Consider the following 22,224-nt stretch of genomic DNA (forward strand, 5'->3'; position numbering starts at 1 on the left):
AAGTAATAAAGAATGGAAACCTTTTGGTCTGAATACTGCTTCCTGCTTGATTCTCAGCCCCAGGACCTGGCTGACCTCTGCTACAGAGAGGAAAGCATTTCCCTTTCCTTACCAGGCATATAAAGTGGGAGACGTGGACGATTTTCTTTCCCCACTCAGTTCAGGCAAATGTTAGGGAAACACCAGTTCCTCTCTAGGGATGTCAATTCTAAGTACCACAGGCATTCAATAATAGGACACAGTTCCTGCCCTCAAGAAACTGACAAGGTAGAAAATGATTCTTTTTGTTCCCATCCCTACAAGCACTCCGGCCCACTAGCATATTCAGCAAAAGGAAGAAGAACTAGCCTTAGCTCCAAAGCAGTAGGTCTGGTGGTAGGGGGTGGCTGAGTTCATAGAACAATGAACTCCTGCCTGCCTCCTGGGGTGATATCATTCTGTGTTCACTATGTGTCAGGCACTAAGCTAAACCCTTTACTCAGCGTATACTTGTTTAATCCTCACAATGGTTATATGAAGTGAATGCTGCTATTAATTTTACAGATGAAGAAACTGAAGCACAGAAAAATTAAGTGACATGCCCGAGATTACCCAGCATGTGTTGGAAATGGCATCTGAAACCAGGTAGTCTGTAAAGCTTGTTCTCTTAACTGTTTTTCACTAAACTGCTAACACCTGGATTAGCTAAGGATAGCAACAGGAATGAAAGCTCAACGGTGAGAGAGGGCTTGATAGAAGGCAGAAAACCAAGATTACAAATGAAAGTGGAGTTAGGTACAGAGTCTTTGGACCTTTGAGCCCCAATCAGTGGTTTGTAAGGCCTCCCAGGGCAGTTTGTGTCTCAATCATTTCTGCACCTGGCACAAAGCTGAACCCATAATCAATCTCAAAAGACATTATTGAATTGAATGATGGCTGAGTAACATCTTTGTAGAAAGTATTGGCTCATTTGTCATTACCCACAAGGTTCCCAATGACAATGCTGCTTATCTAGCAGGTGTTGGCAAGTCACAGAGGACATGGTTGGTGGGGAGACAGTGTGCTGGAGGATCTGTCAATATTAGTCTTGGAGTCATATGTATTTGCAGAGGCTTCCACAACCCTCCACTAGTCTTGGTTACCAATCCTCATTAAAGGCCCAGTGATGTCAAGCTCACCAGCGCAGTGCCCAGACAGGAATATGCTCCAAGTATCTCATTTACTCTCAAAAAGAGGCTGGCCTTTTACAGGTGGAATTGGATATTGCTTTCAGCCCATTGGCTTGACCTTGTTCCTGCCTTCCTGGTCCATTTCGTGGGGAGAGCACTGAGTGGACCCACTGAGTAGGCACCCTGAGCAAATGCCTTTTCCAAAGTTACCCTCCTACCCCAAACTTGATTTGCCTTGGTTGTTGAAGGAGTAAGCAGAAGTGACACCCCTTGAACACCCCACATCTTTGTTGATTCATAGCACCCTTTCCTAGCATCCCAACCACCTGAAATTGTTACCTTTTGCCTTGTAAATCCCATTTTGAAACTATTGCCAGAGTGAAGTGGAAAGTGGGGGCTGTCAGCTCCCCAGCCACAGGTTTTCTAATCTTACTGGAGGGAAGGACTTGGGAAAGGTACACAGAGGTGGAACTGGGGGGAAACAGGCCCTGTACAAAAGCTGAGTAGCCAGATGTTCACTTTCACAGCTCTCCTGTAAGACTGGCAGGGCAGATATAGATTAAAATGAAGCACAAACTCCATTTAAAGTGCATTACAGCTCAGGAATCAGCTCCCCCTGGGCAGGAGAAGGGAGAAAAGGGCACAAGAGGCCGCATCAGTCTCCTTCCTTATCTAGGACCACATGTCTCTCTCCTAGCTTTGTGAAGGGTGATTTACACCCTGGCTGGAATGACTGTCTTTCTGGGCTGATTACATCGGCAAATGCCCCCCAGAGGCCACAGCAGGATGGCCATATTCAGAAGCAGCAGCCAATAAATCTCAGAGGTCTATATTGCATTTCTCAGTACCCTCCCTCCTGGCCCTCTGCCAGGTGGGCTGTGGAAGTAGGAGAGGGCTTGGCTGGAAGGTTAGGGGAGGAAACCCTCCAATTCCTTTCATTACCGTCTTCTCTAAGTACTGTTTAGTTCTCATTCTACCAAGTCATTCTGCCTCTGTCTTTATCCTGGGAGCAGGTGGGAATCAACTCAATAAATTAGTCTAATAAATACCCTTATCTTTATATGTAGAAGTCCTGGGTTCTCCTAAGTATTTAATGTTGGTAGAGTAGCTTGGTCTCTTAACCATAATCTGAAAATGATGAGGCTCCTAAATGGTCTCTCTAGCCACCTTTCTCAGTGATCTTTTGTCCAGGGAGATCTCCACAATTTAGTCTGAGGGAAGTTTGATCCTTCCATCCTCCCTCATGACACTGAAGGGGCTGAATTTTGGAGGAGTCTAGTCTAGCAAAGGTCCTGGGATCTGGCCTCAGGTTTGTTCCCAGCAAAGCCATTTCACCTGTCTGGGATCCATCTTTGCAGAATCTTGGGGTTAATAACAACAACCGAATCTCACCCTTGAAGATATTTACGAGGCGAAATGAAATCACAGATGTGCAAATTCTAAAAGAAAAAATATACTTGAAATGTAAGTGCCCTTGTGCGTTTGTTCAAGTTTTGTTATTTCATTTGGGTTGGTTGTTCCTTGGTGGTAGAGGGGGTTCCGGAAAGTGAGACAGGATGCTTTTTTTCTTAATAAATATCTGGACCCCAGAGATGGCGAGTTTCCATTGACAGTTTCCACACTGTCTTGGGTAGAAGTCCTCCTCTAAACGAAGTTGGCGGCTGACAGCATGTGGGCCGGCTGGGGTGGAGCACTCTTCAGAGCCAAAGACCGGCCGCTCCGGATCGCGTGCCCTCGCTCGCCCTCACCCCAGCCCTGCCGGTCCAGGAGGAGAGTCGGCGTGGTGCGTCCGTCCACTTTGGAGTTGGAGGGCGGCGCCCGGGACCCTGGTGGGAGCGTGTTGGCGCCGCGCGCGCGAGGCGGGGCAGGAGGCGGTGGTGGGAGGCGCCAGCGGAGGAGCCCCGCTCGCAGAGCTCCAGCGCGAGGGGAGAGGGCGCTCAGCGCCTGGTGCAGGCAGAGCGCCGTGGGACGCCGACAGTCGGCTAGCGCACCCCGCCAATGGCGCGCCCCCCGAGCCCACGACCAATGCTGCCTGCACTCCTGCTGCTGCTGCCGCTGCTGCTCCGAGCGGGTGAGTGTCGTCTGTGCGTCCGCGGAGTCCACTCCGGCTGGGGCGGGGGCTGGGGTGGTGGTGAGTGGTGGTGGTGACCATGTAGGTGGGGTCACGGCACCAGTGCCCAGAGAGGTCTCAGGCCCCACACTGCTGCCTGGTGCGGGGCGTCCGTCTGTCCGAGCCTGGGGAACTGGAGGAGGAAGCCCAGGGTGTCAGGAAGGGGCTGGGTTCCACACCTCGTCCAGTGACTTAACTTGTAGATTGAGTGCCAGCCATGACCAGGGCACCCAAGCATCTCTTCGCTCCTCGTTCCCCCTCTTCCCCCGTTTGAAGTGCGTCTGTACAGTCACAGAACAGCCAGCAGCTAGGCCACTACCACTACAGCATCTCTAGGGGGCGGGGAGAGTCAGAAGCAGGACTGCCTTTTGCTCCACATGGGCTTCACCTCTTCCACCCCATGTAAGGACTGCGGAAGTGGATACTAGGTACTGGTGAAGCTGGAGAAGTATTTGTTAGGGCTGACTTGTCATTGGGAACTCCCTGGCCGTCCAGTGGTTAGCACTCTGCACTTTCATGGAAAAAACAAACAAACAAACACAACTGACGTCACAAATTAAGGTTGAAAACTGCTTCCCAAAACTTGCCACCATCATTATTTGGTTGTGTGATTGAGAGTATTGCTCACCATCAACAAACCCTCTCTTCAGGATATACTTTATTATTATTTAAATTGGAGGGGAAAACTCACTAGTGGGCAAGATGGCCTTTCCGTGCAAGCTGCCCAGCAACAGTGCCTTGCCCTGTTATAAATCCACAATAGGTGTTTTGTGGAATACATAGTTAAAGGCCGGGTTTTAGAACTATGCCATCCCCCCAAGGAGCATGCACGTGGCCTTTGGGAGTGGGATGGGTGCATGGAATCTCATTGTGGGGCTCCTGTCCAGAGCCTGCCTGGAGGGAATCGTGAGTCAGAGACCACATATCTACACATGACCTCAGTCCACAAAGTAGGACTGCAGAAGTGCAATCTTGGCTGAGAGACAGATATAGAAGGAAGGAAGGAAAGTACTGGTCTGTCCAGACTGACTTCATTAGTAAATCAGAGCAGCAAGACTTTACTGATCTGATTGGACTGCCCAGGATATTTCACTAACCCTAACAGTATGGCTGTATGTCAGGATCAGGGGTAAATTTTAAATACCTTCCTCATGACCAATTTAGTGGAACAAGTTACCACCTGTTAATGATGAAACTTAACGTGACCCCCACCTTCTTTTGTTGAGCTGCAATGCCCTTAAATCTACTACTACTCACACTTGGTGAACTGTCAGCTTAGAAATGAGAGAGGTTTACTTTTGAAAATTGTTACGACTCAATATTTAGTCCAGTTAAAGCAATGAGACTTGGACCTGCTACATTTCTTTCAGCAAGCACTTTCTGGGTACCTACCAGAAGTAACATCTTAAACATTCAGCATTTCTCAAACTGTTTAAATCCATGTCCCCTTTTGATAAAGATAAAAATCTCATGTCTTCCTTAAATAAATTTTGAAATTTCAGAATTTTTTTAATGATACAAATGAACTTACAGAACAGAAACAGACTCATAGACTTAGAGAACGACCTCATGGTTAGCAGGTAGGAAGGGTTGGAGGGAGGAATAGTTAGGGAGTTTGGGATTGACATGTGCACACTGCTATATTTAAAATGGATAGCCAACAAGGACCTACTGTATAGCACAGGGAACTCTGCTCAATATTATTTAACAGCCTAAATAGGAAAAGAATTTGAAAAAGAATAGATACATGTATATGTATAACTGAATCACTTTGCTGTACACCTGAAACTAACACATTGTTAATCAACTGTACTCCAATATAAAATAGTTTAATAAAAAAACTAGTTGCATTAAAAAAAGTTTTTTTGTTCATCTTCCACATATGAAATTGTCAAATATGCTTTTTTATGTGATTTTTTTAACATCTTTATTGGAGTATAATTGCTTTACAATGGTGTGTTAGTTTCTGCTTTATAACATAGTGAATCAGTTATACATATACATATGTCCCCATATCTCTTCCCTCTTGCGTCTCCCTCCCTCCCACCCTCCCTATCCCACTCCTCTAGGTGGGCACAAAGCACCAAGCTGATCTCCCTGTGCTATGCGGCTGCTTCCCGCTAGCTATCTGTTTTACATTTGGTAGTGTATATATGTCCATGCCACTCTCTCACTTTGTCCCAGCTTACCCTTCCCCCTCCCCGTATCCTCAAGTCCATTCTCTAGTAGGTCTGTAAATATGCTTTTTTGAACCACACGTTCCCTTTGGAAATTCTGATACACCCCCCAAATGGGCCCATCCTCTCTCTTCCCCATCCCGTGCATTGAGAAACTCTGGTTTAATCCAACCCCCTTTTTAAAAATCAAAATTAATACCAAAAATCCATTATGAACAAAATACCAAAATTTTAAATTAAAAGAGTAATAATGCCATGCTGAGGCGTATTGGAACCTGAAGCAAAAGGAAAAATCAGTACTACTGATCCTGTCTTTTTTTACACATTGGATATGGCACCAATTCTCAAACTTTAGGTTACATCATTCTCTCCAGTAAACTTACTAAAATTCAGATTCCCAGGCTTTATCACCAGAGGTTCTGATTTGGTAGTTCGTGCTAGGGCTCAGAAATCTGCATTTTAATAAGTAATCTAATTGATTATTATGTGATTGGAAGAGAAGGTTGGACTACCTAAACTCAGAGGCCCCTCCTAATTTTGGGACTCTTTGATTATAAGTAGAGAGAAGGGGCCCAGAGAAGTTATCAGGGTGGCTCATAAAATGTCTCTGTTATGTGGTCATTTTTAAAATATTAGTAGGCACTTACAAAGAACAAGCCCTGTTCTAGGCACTGGCAACAGAGTAGTGATAAGATAGACATGGAAGTCTAGCTGGGGAGATAGTAAAAAATGAAGTAAAAAAATATCAAGTGGTTGGGCTTCCCTGGTGGTGCAGTGGTTGAGAGTCCGCCTGCCGATGCAGGGGACGCAAGTTCGTGCCCCGGTCCGGGAGGATCCTGCGTGCCGCGGAGCAGCTGGGCCTGTAAGCCATGGCCGCTGAGCCTGCGCGGCCGGAGCCTGTGCTCCACAACGGGAGAGGCCACAGCTGTGAGGGGCCCGCGTACCGCAAAAAAAAACCCCATAAAAATAAAAAAAAATCAAGTGGTGATAAGTGCTATGCAGAGAATTGGAACAACAGTGTGTTAGAGTAGCTGGGGGGCTATTTTACATTGGTTGGTTGGGGATGGCCTTTGTGAGATGACATGCCATGTGAAGATCAGGTGGAAGAGCATTCAAAACAGAAAGAAGGCCAGTGCAGATGGAGGGAAGTGGGAGAGGAAGAGAGAGCAGGAGGTAAGATTAGAGAGGTGGGCAGGGACCAGGTTTTTACAAGGTTTTGTAAACCAAGGCACATAAACTAGATCTTAACCTAAGTTCAATGGAAGCTGTTGGAGGGATTTAAGCAGAGAAATGAGATCATCTGATTTACAGTTTTTAAGAGCTGATCCCATATAATGCTAGTCAGTATTAGAATTATGTTATATTCACACAATGGATTGCTATACAGCAGTGAAAATAAGCTATTTACGACTATACATATCAGTGTGGGTGAATTTTAGAAACGTAATATTGAGCAAAAGAAGCCAAAACACCAAAAGCACATGTTGTATGATTGAAAAACAGGCAAAACAAATTGCTAATGTTAGAAATCAGGATATTGTATTATATTTACTTCATTGGGAAGATGGTGACTGGCAGATGGATTCTGGGGTGCTGGTAATGTTCTGGTTCTTTACCTGGGGATCTGGTTACACAGGTGTATATAATTTGAAATTAAACTATATATTTTTGATTTATGTATTTTTCTATATGTTATACTTTAATTAATTTATTACCAAACATGATATACAAATGGCTAACAAACACATGAAAATATGCTCAATATCATTAGTTATTAGAGAAATGCAAGTGAAAACCACAGTGAGATACTACCTCACACCCACAAGGATGGCTATAAAAACAGAGCAAAAAACAGAAAACACGAGTTGGCAAGTATGTAGAGAAATTGGAACCACCCTCATGCATTGCTAATAGGAATGTAAAATGGGACAACCACTGTGGAAAACAATTTGATGGTTCATCAAAAAGTTAAACATAGAATTAACATATGACCCAGCAATTCCACTCCTGCGTATACACCCAAGAGAAATGAATACAGGTATTCAAGCAAATACTTGTACATGATTCTTCACTTAGCACTGTTCACAATAACCAAAAGGTGGAAACAACCCAAATGTACATCAACTAACATTTAGGTAAACAAAATATGGTATATCCATACAATGAAATATTCATAAGAAAGAATGAAATATTGATATATGCCACAATGTGGATGAACCTTGGAAACAGCATGTTAGGTGAAAGAAGCTAGATACAAAAGAGTATATATTTTATGGCTCTATTTACATGAAATACTAGAATAGGTAAATGTGTAGAGACAGAAAGCAGACTAGTGGTTGCCAGAGACTAGGGGAAAGGGAGGATGGAGAGTGACTGTTTAATGGGTATGGGCTTCCTATTAGGGTGATGAAAATGAATTGGAATTAGAAGTGATGGTCGTATAGCATGGTGAATGTACTAAATGCCACTTAACTGTACCCTTTAAGATAATTAATTTTATGTTGCATGAATTTTTTTCTTTCTCTTTTTCTTTTTAAAATGAAGTTTGTATAAAAAGAAACGAAATTGAGTTATTTGTTGTGAGGTGGATGGACCTAGAGTCTGTCATACAGAGTGAAGTAAGTCAGAAAGAGAAAAACAAAATACCGTATGCTAACACATATATATGGAATCTAAGGAAAAAAAAAAAAAGGTCATGAAGAACCTAGGGGTAAGACGGGAATAAAGACACAGACCTACTAGAGAATGGACTTGAGGATATGGGGAGGGGGAAGGGTAAGCTGTGACAAAGTGAGAGAGTAGCATGAACATATATACACTACCAAACGTAAAATAGATAGCTAGTGGGAAGCAGCTGCATGGCACAGGGAGATCAGCTCGGTGCTTTGTGACCACCTAGAGGGGTGGGATAGGGAGGGTGGGAGGGAGGGATATGCAAGAGGGAAGAGATATGGGAACATATGTATATGTATAACTGATTCACTTTATTATAAAGCAAAAACTAACACACCATTGTAAAGCAATTATACTCCAATAAAGATGTTTAAAAAAATAATAAAAAAAATAAAGTGTGTGCCTTTTGACTACCTTCATCCAGTTCTCCCTCCCCACCCTCTGCCTCTGGTAACTGCAAATCTGATTTCTTTTCCTATGAGTTTGTTTTTGAAGTATAATTGACCTACAGTACTATGTTCCTGGTGTACAACATAGTGATTTGCTATTTCTATACATTTCAGAATGATCACCAGGCATGAATTTTACCCCAATAAAAATGTTTTCCAACCTAAAAAAATTCTTAAAAAAGATGAATGCAACAACAAAAAGAAAGGTAATTATGTGAAGTGAAGGATGTGTTAATTTTAACACATCTTATTGTTAACACGTCTAATCTTACTATGGTAACATTTTACAATATATACATAAATCATCATGTTGTATACCTAAAGCTTAAACAATGTTGTATGTCAATTATATCTCCATAAAGCTGGAAAACAAAAAAAGATGGCTGAATGGTATGGTAGAATGAATTTGGAAGGTGGAATCACTGAGACCAATAAGGACTCTCAACTAGTTCAGACAAGAGTTGATGGTGGCTTGAGCTAAGGAGGTGGTGATAGCTGTGGAAAGAAGTGGACAGATTCCAGATATGTAGTGGAGTTGACAGGACTTACTGGATTGAACATAGAATGTGAAGGAAAGAGAAGAATTCAGAATGACTCCTAGATGTTCTGCCTTGAAAAACTGGGGGGTGATGGTGTGCTATTACCACTTGATAGGGACCCTAAGTCCTTTCTCCAGAACTGAACTATAACCAACCTTGATATTCCTGAGTGAGTGACAGAATCTGTAAAAGCCCCCCACCCCAACCCCAACCAGTTCCCACTGTAAGGTATTTTTAAGTGACTTTTTTTTTTTTTGCTGCACTGCGCAGCTTGTAGGATTTTCATTCCCTGACCACGGATCAAACCTGGGCCCCGGCAGTGAAAGTGCCGAGTCCTAACCACTGGCCCGCCAGAGAATTCCCCTTAAGTGACTTTTTTTTTTTTTTTTTTTGCGGTATGCGGGCCTCTCACTGTTGTGGCCTCTCCCATCGCGGAGCATAGGCTCCGGACGCGCAGGCTCAGCGGCCATGGCTCACGAGCCCAGCCGCTCCACAGCATGCGGGATCTTCCCGGACCGGGGCATGACCCCGTGTCCCCTGAATCGGCAGGCGGACTCCCAACCACTGTGCCACCAGGGAAGCCCCCCTTAAGTGACTTTTAATGGAAGACTCAGAGTTGTTGCTAAGTGTCATTTAGCACTCCCATGCACATTTTCAGCTCTCTGGTTATGATGCTATCCCTGTCCATGGCATAGCTCTGCTCAGGGCCCTCTTCCCAGTGCCTGGCTGGGCCATCAGGCTCAGCTTCAAATAATGTCCCCCTCCCCCTCCCAGGAGGCTGAACAGTTTGTCTTCATCAAACCCCCCTCTCTTCTTGAGCCTGATCTCTTCTGTCCATATTGTGACAGCTGCAGACCCTCTACTCCTACTGGACTTCTTTCTCCCCGCTAAAGGCCTTTGTGCCGCCCCAAGACTTTACTGCTAAAGATTTCATCCAGAATCCCTCCACCCTACCTTATTACTAGGTTCTCCCAGACAGCTACTCTGACCTTATATGATCTCTCTCCCTCCACAGGGGACCACCTCCCCACAGAAGGCCGGCTCGTGAACAGCTGTATCCAGGCCAGGAGGAAGTGCCAGGCCGATCCCACTTGCAATGCTACCTACCACTACTTGAATTCCTGTGCCTCTAGTATAAGCACCTCATCACCTGCAGAGGAGCCTTCAGTCCCTGAGGACTGCATGGAGGCAGCACAGCAACTCAGGAATAGTTCTCTGATGAGCTGCACATGCCATCGGCGCATGAAGAACCAAGCTACCTGCCTGGACATCTACTGGACCGTTCACCCTGCCCGTAGCCTTGGTGAGGCCCCCATCCTAGAGCGGGCTAAGCTAGGGAAGATGGCTCTTGGGAGTTGTTTTTTAATCCTGCTGGATATGGGCCGCATGGTAGATTCTGACAGGGATGATAATGAAGCTCTGCATTTGACGTCAGTAAGAAATGGAAGGAGGAATTGGCAGTACGCTTTTGGGCCCCACAGTACTGCCCTCCCTTCTCACTACTTTCCCCTTTTTTTTAAATCTGGAAACATGTAGCTGCCTCTTGGAAGGTCTCTGAACCAGGCTAAGGCCCAACATGGGGAGCTCCTGGAACAGACAGATATGGAGACGAAATGGAGGGAAATGGTCTTAACTCATAAACAGGCTGCAAATACAACATAATCCATAGGTTCAGAGAGCCTGGGAGGCAGTGTCCTGGTCCAGCCTTTAACAGAGAGGATATTCATTAACCAGACAAGAGATGATAAAAGACGGAAGGCACTGGAAGAGCCAAAGAGAGGAGCTTCCTCTGACTCTGGAGATCCCCTTCCGTATCAGTCAGCTTTTACTAGACTGTGCTGCAGTAACGCAACAGGGTCTTGTAAAACAAAGGTTAAGTTCTTGCTCATGTTCTGTCTTGGCTGTGTCATGTGTCCTCTTCATTCTGGGATCCAGTACAGCCTCTACCTGAGATGTTCCCTTCTCATGGCAGAGGGAAATGAACAATGGCAGAACCATTTGATGCCTTTAAAAGCTTCTGCTCAGATGTTACATAAAATACTTCTGCTCACATTCCATTGACAAAGCAAATCACGTGGTCATACCTGACATCAGTGGGAAGGGGAAGTATATTCCTCCCACAGGGCACACTGAAAATCACATGGCAATAACTGAGGATGTATAGTCTTACAGGGAGGACAAAAATAATTGTAAACAATAATGCAATCTACCATAGTCCACCAGTTGGTCAAAACATTCATTTCCCTCCCTTTCACAAGCAAAATATACCTACTCACTTTCTAAGGAAGGTGCCTAAGAATTCTATCTAAGCAGGACATCAGGCTCCAAGTCTAGGATCTTGTGATAATTTCTATATCAGGTCTGGATGTGGTTTCTCTTAATCTAGAAACCTATGCACTAACAAGTCATCTGCTGGGCTTCCCTGGTGGCGCAGTGGTTAAGAATCCACCTGCCAATGCAGGGGACAGAGGTTTGAGCCCTGGTCTGGGAAGATCCCACATGCCACAGAGCAACTAAGCCCATGTGCCACAACTACTGAACCTGCACTCTAGAGCCCGCGTGCCACACTACTGAAGCCCGTGCGCCTAGAGCCCATGCTCTGCAACGAGAAGCCACGACAATGAGGAGCTCGTGCACCGCAATAATTAGTAGCCCCCCCTCGCTGCAACTAGAGAAAGCCCGCACACAGCAATGAAGACCCAACACAGCCAAAAATACAGATAAATAAATTTTTTTAAAAAGTCATCCTTTTCCCATCTATACTCAATATATAGTAATGGAATGCGGACAGGAGAAGCACAACAAACTCTCAGGTAGAAAGAGGAGTAATGGGAAGCACACAGCAGACATTGATTCATAGCAGTTCTGAAGTCCTGCCACACAATTGTTGCAAGGGCTGTCTTCCCTGGGAGTAGGGATTGCTCTTTAATTAAAGGCCCTGCTTTTGCTCACTGGGGAGCAAAAGCCCAGGAGTTTCCCAGCCCCCTGGGAGGTCCTTCGTTTCCCATTATTTTCTTGGGCTACATCTGGAAAGGGCATTGGAGACTATGACCTCCTTAGGGATTGAGTAGCATTCTCCACTTGCTTCCTACCTGAGGAACGTTGGAGCATCTTAAGTTTCAAATAGTTAGAGTCTCTTTTAATCCAGGCTGGTGGCTCTTAGCAGTACAACTCTCTCAAAACATAATTGCGTTTTATGTCTGATTTCTGTCACCTCATGTGCCAGTAGCCTTTCCTATAATCCCTTTCAAGACATATATCTCTTTTGAGACCTAATTAGAGGTACCTTGCCCTTATCAAGCTTCTGTGGGAGAGCCACTATCTTAGTATTTTTTCCCTGAGAACATTTGTCCAACAGGCAGGATTTATCGGATACTGTCTTAATCAGTGAGAGATCTCCACAAAGGGCATGATAGCCACAAACTTGAATTGGTCTCTGGCCCAGGGCTGAGTTGTAATTGACCTTATTACTCAATGCATTTTTCAATTTTACCTTTTACTATTTGAATATGAGGAGTAGCATTTCTTAATTTTGCAGGTCCTAGAATTTCTGTATTCTTTCTTTTCTGTTTCCTCTCTGTGTGTAAACTGGTCAGTTCTCTGTGTGTATATCTTTCTCGTAGTACCATGCCAAGTGTGGCTATCAGCATTCAAGACATATTAGTAATCTTCAGCTTCTCAGCTTCTTCCCCTTAAAGCACAAGCTCACTCAGTACATCATCTTCCTTCCAAGTTATTGCAGGCAACAATTTTACCAAATGCTTTGCCACTGCATAATGAGGGCTGCCATCTTCCCAGCCCCCAGTAACAGCTTATTCACCACCCACTACCTAGTCCCAAAGCCAATACCATTTATTTTAGATCCTTTTTTGTTACTTCAGCACTCCATTTCTAGATACCAATCACATTTTTTAACATCTTTATTGGAGTATAATTGCTTTACAATGTTATGTTAGTTTCTGCTGTATAACAAAATGAATCATCTATATGTATACATATATCCCCATATCCCCTCCCTCTTGCATCTCCCTCCCACCCTCCCTGTCCCAACCCTCTAGGTGGTCACAAAGCACCGAGCTGATCTCCCTGTGCTATGCAGCTGCTTCCCACTAGCTATCTATTTTACATTTGGTAGTGTATATGTGTCAATGCTACTCTCTCACTGCATCACAGATTACCCTTCCTCCTCCCTGTGTCCTCAAGTCCACTCTCTATGTCTGCGTCTTTATTCCTGTCCTGCTCCTAGGTGCATCAGAACCATTTTATTTTTTTAGATTCCATTATATGACCAATTACATTTTTAATAAGAATTTGCTAAATTATGCAACCAACCCCAAATCTCTGGCTTTCACCAACAAAAATATATCTTTTGTTCATGTTACACATTTGCTGTGGGCTTCCATGAGTTGGCTTTGGAGGACAATTTTGTTATTTATTTATTTATCTATTTTTGACTGCATTGGGTCTTCGTTGCAGTGCGCGGGCTTCTCATTGCGCTGGCTTCTCTTGTTGCGGAGCACGGGCTCTAGGCATGCGGGCTTCAGTGGTTGTGGCTCGCGGGCTCTAGAGCACAGGCTCAGTAGTTGTGGCGCACGGGCTTAGTTGCTCCACGGCACGTGGGACCTTCCTGGACCAGGGATCGAACCCGTGTCCTCTGCATTGGCAGGAGGATTCTTAACCACTGCGCCACCAGGGAAGTCCCATGAGTTGGCTTTGTCTTTGCTCCACTTGCCTTCTTCATTTGAGGATCCAGGATGGTAGATGGAAAAGAGCCAAGCAGGACCACATGATAGTTCTTGAAACTTAGAGGTGATTATGCCTCTTTAGCTCACAATCCACAGGCCAAAGCAAGTCACATGGCCAAGCCTTACAGTAGCGTGGGAAAGTACAGTCCTCTCATAGGTGGCCTAAAAGTCACAAGGCAACAGGTGAGGTTGTATAATCCTCCGACAGTAAGCAATTGGAAACAAACTCTCTTTGTTCCCTGATTTCCACTCCTCATCCTAATCACTTCTCTTTTAGAACTTCCACTGAGACTTCTCCCTGAATCCTCTTGTCTCCACCTCTTTTCCTTTGGGAGCTCCCAGGTCTTCCTAAGCATCCAAACCATCCTTTCCTGTTGGCTTGATATCATCTATATCCCTTCCCGCCTAAAGACATATTCACAAAGGCCTATTGGGTGACATCCCTGCAAGCTCACCTCTGTCTTTAACATTTATTGAGCACCTACCATGTGTATGAGCTATGCAGTGATCTTGTTTTTTTAACTGAAGTACAGTTGGTTAACAATGTTGTATATGCAGTGATTTTATAAGACCTAGTGATTTTATAAGGTCTTAAGGAGCCCACAGCCCCATGGGGTGTTTGAAAGAGATGTGTTTCCTTTCAGATAATTTCTCTCCCTTCTCTGCTTTTCTCAGTCAGGTTCAGTTCCAGATCTAGTCTCATTTGCATCACCTCAGCATGCAATGCATCTCCATAGCCAAGTGGTCAGGCCTGGAACAGAGTCCACTACTGCCCCTTCTCCAATAGCAAGAGGAAACAAGACAGAGTCCCCTTGCCTGCTTATGTGCCCACAGGTGATACTGGTAGTAGTTAGGAGCAGAGACTCTGAAATCAGGTAATCCAGGTTTCAAATCCCGGCTCCATTTACTAGCTTATGTGAACTTGAGCAAGTGAATCAACCTCTCTTATCCTCAGTTTCCTTTTACCTACCCAAAGACTTCTATGAAGACTAAGTGAAATTGTATGTATATATATATATTTTTTTCCACTTGCACCATAGTGCCCAGTAAACAGTGTGCTCAGCAAACAGTAGCTTTATTATTCTTATCATTAAACCCAGTTTATTTGTCAAGCCTAGCCTATACCTTTATGGCCCTGTTCTTTTTCTCTCCTCTGCCCAGCATGCAGCTATTTAGGTAGAGACTGTGCTACTTCTTTTTCTCCAGCAGCTTCAACCCCTCCTGCTCCCACCCCCAGCCCCATCCTCAGGATTCTGGTGCTCCCCACCTTGTCTCTAGGTGACTATGAGCTGGATGTCTCTCCCTATGAAGATACAGTGACCAGAAAACCCTGGAAAATGAATTTCAGCAAACTGAACATGCTCAAACCAGGTGTGGAAGGCAAGCTGGGGCTGGGGTATGGGAGGGCCTGGACCCTGAGGGAAGGGTGGCTGGTGGGGAACACAAGCTGGGAGAATGAAGGGAGAGAGTTGTGGCCTGCCAGGTAACTAAAGAAGCACTCTCAGGGTGAGAGTCTGAGCTATGCCGCATGATCTGGTCTCACGAGTTAACACAGAGCAATAGTTATTAGGGAGATATTCCAAGAGAGCCCATTAGAGCGCCCTGGTTCCAAAAGGTGGATCTCTACAAAGGCTTTGGTGGGAGTGGCAGCAGTCCCAGAAAAAAAAAGTGCTGAAATGGAGTATTTACCCTAATTCGAGGCAGCCAGGAAAGTAGCTTTTTGTCCCTGAAGACTAGGAAATTGCTTGTTTTCAACCATTCTAATGGGATGGGCGAGGTGTTGGGCAGGGAAAATGGTGAGAGAGAGCGTGACTCCTCAGGGGTGACTCAGGGTGGGGAGCCATCTGTCTGGCAAGGACTAATATGATGCATGTTTTTCAGGAAAGTGAGGCTGTTGTATTAATTGGAAAGGAACACACACATGCACTCTCTTTTTGAGAAAGATGTGAGCTTTGTTGTACAGTCAGTACTGTGTATTAGAATTTTGAGAGAAAAGCATAGATTTATGTATTACAAACTCTAGGTTACAGGGAATCTGGGAATAACCTATTCCAGTTATTCCATTGTTCTGACTGCTGGAATATTCTGTTAATAGAACTATCACCATAATTTCCCAAGACTCAGAGTATGGGGGGTTTTATGCATGCATCAGTCAATGAAAGATGGGCAGAATAGACAGATGCAGAACCAAAATCCTAAATAGAATTTGGTTGCATCTGCTGTGGACAATCCAGAAAGTACTTTTCTGTGCCAGGAGGATTGCAGGATCCTAGTTCCCCTACCAGGGATGCAACCTAGTTCCCCTACCAGGGATGCAAAGTGAAAATGGGGAGCCCTAACCACTGGACTGCCAGGGAATTCCCCAGAAAGTACTTTAGAATGTTGTAGGGCCTCTTGGTTACAATTTCCACCATGGGATCTCACTCATTGCATAGGATTGAGGAAAGGGTTTGATTAGATGTATATGGCTTTTTTTTTTTTTTTTTTTAAACCTAGGCAAGCTGAGGAGCAGGATGGGAGAGGCTCACGAATACCTGATACTGTTTGTGGGTAGAGGGAAAGGCCTTATTCGGTGCAGTCCTCCCTGACAGGAGTGCCTTCACACTACCGTCCTTGTGAAATCAGAGGGTTGCCGGGATTCCTGGGGAGGCTGGGCTGCACGTCTGCAGAGAGGACTGCTGACTTGGTGCCCCTCTCCCCCCAGACTCGGACCTCTGCCTCAAGTTCGCCATGCTGTGCACTCTTAATGACAAGTGTGACCGGCTGCGCAAGGCGTACGGGGAGGCGTGCTCCGGGTCCCGCTGCCAGCGCCACACTTGCCAAAGGCAGCTGCGCTCCTTTTTCGAGAAGGCGTCGGAGCCCCACGCTCAGGGCCTGCTGCTGTGCCCGTGCGCGCCCACCGACCAGGGTTGCGGGCAGCGCCGGCGCAACACCATCGCCCCCAGCTGCTCACTGCCATCGGAGGCCCCCAACTGCCTGGAGCTGTGGCACATATGCCTGTCCGACCCGCTGTGCAGGTGCCGGCTGCTGGGTGCGGGCAGACGGGGTGGACACCACTCCTTCGGCGCCTCCTTCCTGGGCAGGGCTGGGTCTGAACCACCCTCCCCCCCCCACCCCTCCGCAAGGCACCGTGAACCGACTTTACCATGTAGCTACCCTGGATACTTTCTGAAACTCTTTTATAAAAAAATAAAATAAAATAAAATTATATAGAGAGAGTGTAAAAACTTTAGGAAATATAAAACTGTGTTAAAATATCACTCAAAACCTGTCACCTGGAGGTAATCTACCATAATTTGGGGAGCATTTCCTTCCAGTCTTTTTTCTCTCCAGGTAAACAAAATCAGACCCCAACCTTGTTTTGCAACCTGGTTCTACCACTTACTTCTCTGTATAACCTTGGGCAAGTTACTTTCCCTCTCTGAGTCCCACTTCCTCTTCTGTAAGATATTACATGGAGCTCTCAAAAATCATAATACTAACACTTACTGAGTACTTACTTACTATGGGCTAAGTACTATTTTAAGTACTTAACATCTATTAATTTATCTAAGCTTCACAAGAACCCTATAAGATAGTTGCTATTATTACTATTTTTTTTTATCATCCTAAGTTTACAAATGAAGAAACCACAGCAGAGAAAGTTTAAATAACTTGCTCAAATTCACCTAGGTAGTAAGTCAGGTTTGTTAATGAGGTTTGGATTTCCTTCATAGGTAGTCTGGCCTAGAGCCTGTGCTCCTAGAGGCTCTGTTATGCTGCCTGTTATTATGCTGGGAGCTATGGGTTGGCCAAAAAGTTCATTTGGGTTTTTAATGGAAAAACCCGAACGAACTTTTTGGCCAACCCAATATTACTATTACTGTTACATAACAAGTGCTGGGCTAGATGACTAAGATACTGTCCCTTCCTTCAAGGAGTTTGCAACTGCGTGGGGATGACAGATAAGTAAACCACCAATCTAACACAAAGCAAAATATAAGGAAAAGTGCACAAATATACACACAAAAATATACTCATCGTTCCATCCCCTGAAGATAACCAGCTTTACCTATTGTAGGATGAGTGTTAAAAATAATAATATCTAACATTTACTGAACACTCACTGTATACCAGGCACTGTGTTAAATGCTATACATGTATTCTCTTACTTCATCCTCACAAAAATCCTCAAGGTAGTGTTATTTTCATCTCTATTTACTGTCAAGGAAATTGAAACTGAAGAAACTGCCTGAGATCTCATAATTAGGGATTGTGGAGCCCAAATTTAGAGTGATATGCTGTGGAGGCTGGGGTGATGGTGCATTTAATTGTGACAGGAGCAGGCTTCACTGAGGAGGACGCCATGGGCCAGGCTCTGAAAAAGGCAGAGGCAGATTAGGCATGAAGATGGGCATCTCAACTAAAGGGGCAGCAAGGTGACACTGTGGCAAGGTGAAGGCTGCAGGCCACACCATCAACAGGGACTCTTAAAATTTCCCTTCTTCCAGATCGCGCCTGGCGGATTTTCAGACCCACTGCCATCCCATGGACATCCTAGGGACCTGTGCAACAGAGCAGTCCAAATGTCTGCGAGCATACATGGGGCTGATTGGTGAGGCTGGGGGGCATGTTTAGGAAGCCTACAGGTTGGCCAGCCTGGGGGGGGGTGAAAATGCTCTGGAGACTGAACCCCCATGGAGTGGTCCTGAGACAGGTGGGAGAGGATGGGAGCTGAAGGTAGGGTTGGCTTAGGCACTGACAATCCTCTTTTCACCCCATAGGGACTGCCATGACTCCCAACTTTGTCAGCAACGTCAATGCCAGTGTTGCCTTAAGCTGCACCTGCCGAGGCAGTGGCAATCTGCAGGAGGAGTGTGAGCAGCTGGAAGAGTCCTTCTCCCGAAACCCCTGCCTCAGTGAGTGCTCTCCACCTGCTCCCAGCCCCCGTGGCTGGCTCAGCTTGACCCAGGGAGAGGGAAAGGGTCCGCTCTGTGGTCCACTGGTTCCATCCATCTCCTGCAGACGGAGCAGCCCCCTTCTCAGCATAGGCTTACATCTCCCCAACCTGAGCCTTTCTGCCTTGTCCCATTCTATTAGTGACCCACCCCCATCCCCGGCCATGCTGCCTCTTCACTTGCCTGGGCCCTAGGGACACTCTTCAGCTCAAGGAATAGCAAGCAGAATGAGATAATATCCCATTCCCAGCTGCCACTCACCCACCCTTGCATATCCCAGGGTCCCTGAGACATTCCCTTTCCTTCTTTGGGAGCCTGAGAGATCTCCAACATCTGCCTGCTTTCAGTCTTCCTTCTCTCCTCTCCTCAGTGGAGGCCATTGCAGCTAAGATGCGTTTTCACAGCCAACTCTTCTCCCAGGACTGGACAGCCTCTACCTTTTCCATGATGGAACGCCAGGTAGGGCCTCCTCTGATACACTCCTCCTACCTTTACTGGACCAGCTGGGGGAAACCCAGACAAGGCAGGCAAGAGATTGGATGGGGGCGGTGAACTCCTTGTGGTCATGAATATTTTAGACCTCTAGCAGACACCTCAGGGGAGGAGGACAGGCCTTGACTGAGGCTAAGGTGGTGAAAAGGGTGGAGCTGACTCCATTTTATTTTTTCCACAGAACAAAAACCCTGCTCTGAGGCCACAGCCCTGGGTGCCCTCTCTTTTCTCCTGTACACTTACCTTGATTCTGCTCCTGAGCCTCTGGTAGCTGGACTTCCCTGGGGGCCCTCTTCTCCTTTACCACACCCAGCTGACCTGCAGCCTGCAAGGGTTGAGGAAAGGACAGCATCAAGAAGGAGGTTTGGTATACAACATGGCAACCCTGACGTTACCCCACACCTCCAGTTGACTCCAGATTAGGCCACAGTAGAAGCTGACTAGCCTAGTTCTCATTCCCTTCACTTCTTTTTTTGTTTTGTGTTGTTGTTGTTGTTGTTTTTGGCCGTGCCGCTTGGCTTTTGGGATCTTAGTTCCCCGACCAGGGATTGAACTGGTCCCTTGGCAGTGAAAGCTCGGAGTCCTAACCACTGGACTGCCAGGGTCATTCCCTTCACTTCTGACTCAGGCTGCCCCTCCTTAGGACTTTAGCCATATCTTCTGGTGATGTCCAGCTCTACCAGGCTCTCTCCTTACCCCTTTCTTCTGCCCACCAGCATCACCCAGGCTCTAACAAATCAGTCACGCTCTCTTGCATTCTCCAGGTAGGCAGGGCTGGGTGTTCTGAAGCAACCTAGAAAGACATTCCTCATGGTGAGGAAAGCTGGAGCAAGACTCTTGGCCCCTTGTCTCCTCCTCTGAATGGGGAATGGGAACCTACTGCCTTCCCAGGGATCCTGCAGAACATTTGAGCATCACGAGCTAGAGCATATGGGCCTTGCTTTCTTCCTGCTACTGTCCCAAAGTCCCCTTAGCCTCTTGGATCATGATTAAACATTTTAACTTAAAACTTTTCTCTTTTCCCGTTGTCTCATGCTGTGAATTTATATAGAACTAGGGGTGTTACAGACACAAGAGCACAGGCCAGGTGATCTAGGAGACACAGCAACCCTGCCACCAGATGCTATGTGACCCCCCAGGCAAGTCTCTCAGCCTCTCTGTGTACTTGACATGGAGTTGGAAGAAAAATAACTTATGTGAGGCTGTGGACTGGGTACCTGTTCCAGCTCCAGCCATTTTGGGCATGCTGCATGGGATCTGCCACAGCAGCTGAAGGGGGAGGGTCCATAGTCAACCACAGCGTTTGAGCACCTGCTTGTGTTATCGGTCTGCTCCATACCATAATGGGGGCCGGAGGAAAGGAGAGACTGGTTCTTGAACTCATGTGCAATCCAGTTGGGATAAGGAAACAGCTACCCATGCAAAGTATTGGGAAAATATATTTATAGAGCTGTGGAAATTTGTCTGTTAATTCATTCACTCACTCTTTCCAAAAGCATCTGATGAGTGCTGGCTCTCCAAGACACTGTGCTGGGTGTGGGAGATTCCAAGGTAATGCTATTTGCAGATCCTATTTTCAAGCCTTTTACATATCAGAGCAGGGGAACTGACAAGGCAGTCAATAAGAACAGTGCAGTGTGATGAGTACTGTACAATAATTGTAATAATAACCCTCATTTACTGAGCCCCTACTGTGTGCCAAGTACTACTGTGCCCCTACTGTGTGCAAATACATTCATAATTCATTTAATTCTTCACTAGCTATGTGACCTTGGCCTTAACCTCTTTGGGGCTCACTATCTACATCTGTAACATGAAAAGGTGAAACACCTACCTCACAAGGAATGAGATAATCCATGTGAAAGCATTGTGCCTGATAAATAGAACTCAAAAAAGTTAGCAGTTACAGCATATGGTTTTTGTAGAGAATTTGGACAGTACAGATAGTTATAAAGAAGAAAATTAAAATCTTTAAAATCCCATTCTCAAACTTCCAAACTACTCCCTGTACATCTGTGCACTTGAGAAACTATGGGTATGTATAATTTTATATATGTGAGGTCAGAGACTGCTTATCAAAGTGTAAGTCACAGACACTTTTCAACATCCATGAGTAGAGCTCAGAATACATCGTCCTTTTTATCAGCTGCATAACATGGACTTGTATGAATGCATATTCCTACATACATAGTTTATTTAACTGGTTCTGAATTGATAGGTATTTGGTTATCTTCCTATTTTTCTCTGAGCCAAGTTTTAAGGCAGTGAGGAGGTGACTGGGGGTAGGATGTGCCGAAGAGCTGCCCGAGTGGTGGGTGGAGTAGGGAAAGCACCCCCTAAACATTCTTGTATCCACATACCCCACCCTGCCGAGGAAGTGCCCAGCCAACCTGCTGTCCTGCAAACTTCAGTGCAGCACTGGGTGGACCTTCCCCTTCCTCCCCTCCCAGGAAGATCTCTGAACCGTCAAGCCCTCTCCATTTGCTTTGGCTCCATTATCCTGGGGCTGGCGGGGGGGTGAATGGTACAGTCATTCCTTGCTAAGTGCTTGAATTAGACTAATAGGTCATCTGTGCTTTTCTCTGAAGAAGGTCCAAATTCCTGGTAAACAACCAGACCACTCTCCCAGCCTAGGGCCCAGAGCCAAGACTCGGGGTGGGGGCACACAGTGGCTGGACTGAAGCTTTTAATGGTATCCTGGCTGGCCGGGACGGTTAATGCCATTAGACTAGTTTCTGGGTAATGAGGTGGGAAGGGCTGCTGGCAGCAGTGATAAGCAGAGAGCGCTCAATTACAGGTCTCTGCATGGCCAGGTTGGAGCAGACTGTCTTTTAAACAACTATCTTCCAATTCACCCATTCAATCATGTATTCATTCAACAAACCTTAGCAATGCTCTGTAACAGGCTGTATTTTTCAAGGTCTGTTCCTGTGCATTCATGAGCTGCCATTTTG

At 45.7% G+C, this 22,224-nt stretch overlaps 1 protein-coding gene across 1 annotated transcript; it reads left to right on the forward strand.

The window, feature by feature from the left end:
• Positions 1–445: 445 nt before the first annotated feature.
• On the forward strand, positions 446–20,279 carry GFRA3 (GDNF family receptor alpha 3). The gene is made up of 9 exons (XM_004282074.2): positions 446–624; positions 2,507–3,219; positions 10,112–10,399; positions 15,120–15,212; positions 16,546–16,858; positions 18,332–18,435; positions 18,605–18,739; positions 19,149–19,237; positions 19,452–20,279. Exons 2-9 carry the CDS (start codon positions 3,147–3,149, stop codon positions 19,539–19,541), a joined length of 1,185 nt encoding a protein of 394 aa, XP_004282122.1. The 5' UTR covers positions 446–624; positions 2,507–3,146; the 3' UTR covers positions 19,542–20,279.
• The last annotated feature ends 1,945 nt before the right edge of the window (positions 20,280–22,224 follow it).

Source organism: Orcinus orca, chromosome 3 (genome assembly GCF_937001465.1).
Source record: "Orcinus orca chromosome 3, mOrcOrc1.1, whole genome shotgun sequence".
NCBI lineage: Eukaryota > Metazoa > Chordata > Mammalia > Artiodactyla > Delphinidae > Orcinus > Orcinus orca.

Bases quoted from the DNA above. Each gene is read 5' to 3' on its own strand.
- GFRA3 (XM_004282074.2), top strand. From the start codon at position 3,147: ATGGCGCGCCCCCCGAGCCCACGACCAATGCTGCCTGCACTCCTGCTG. The intron at 16,859-18,331 runs GTGCCGGCTGCT...CCCTTCTTCCAG, and splicing joins CTGTCCGACCCGCTGTGCAG to ATCGCGCCTGGCGGATTTTC. The intron at 18,740-19,148 runs GTGAGTGCTCTC...TCCTCTCCTCAG, and splicing joins CTCCCGAAACCCCTGCCTCA to TGGAGGCCATTGCAGCTAAG.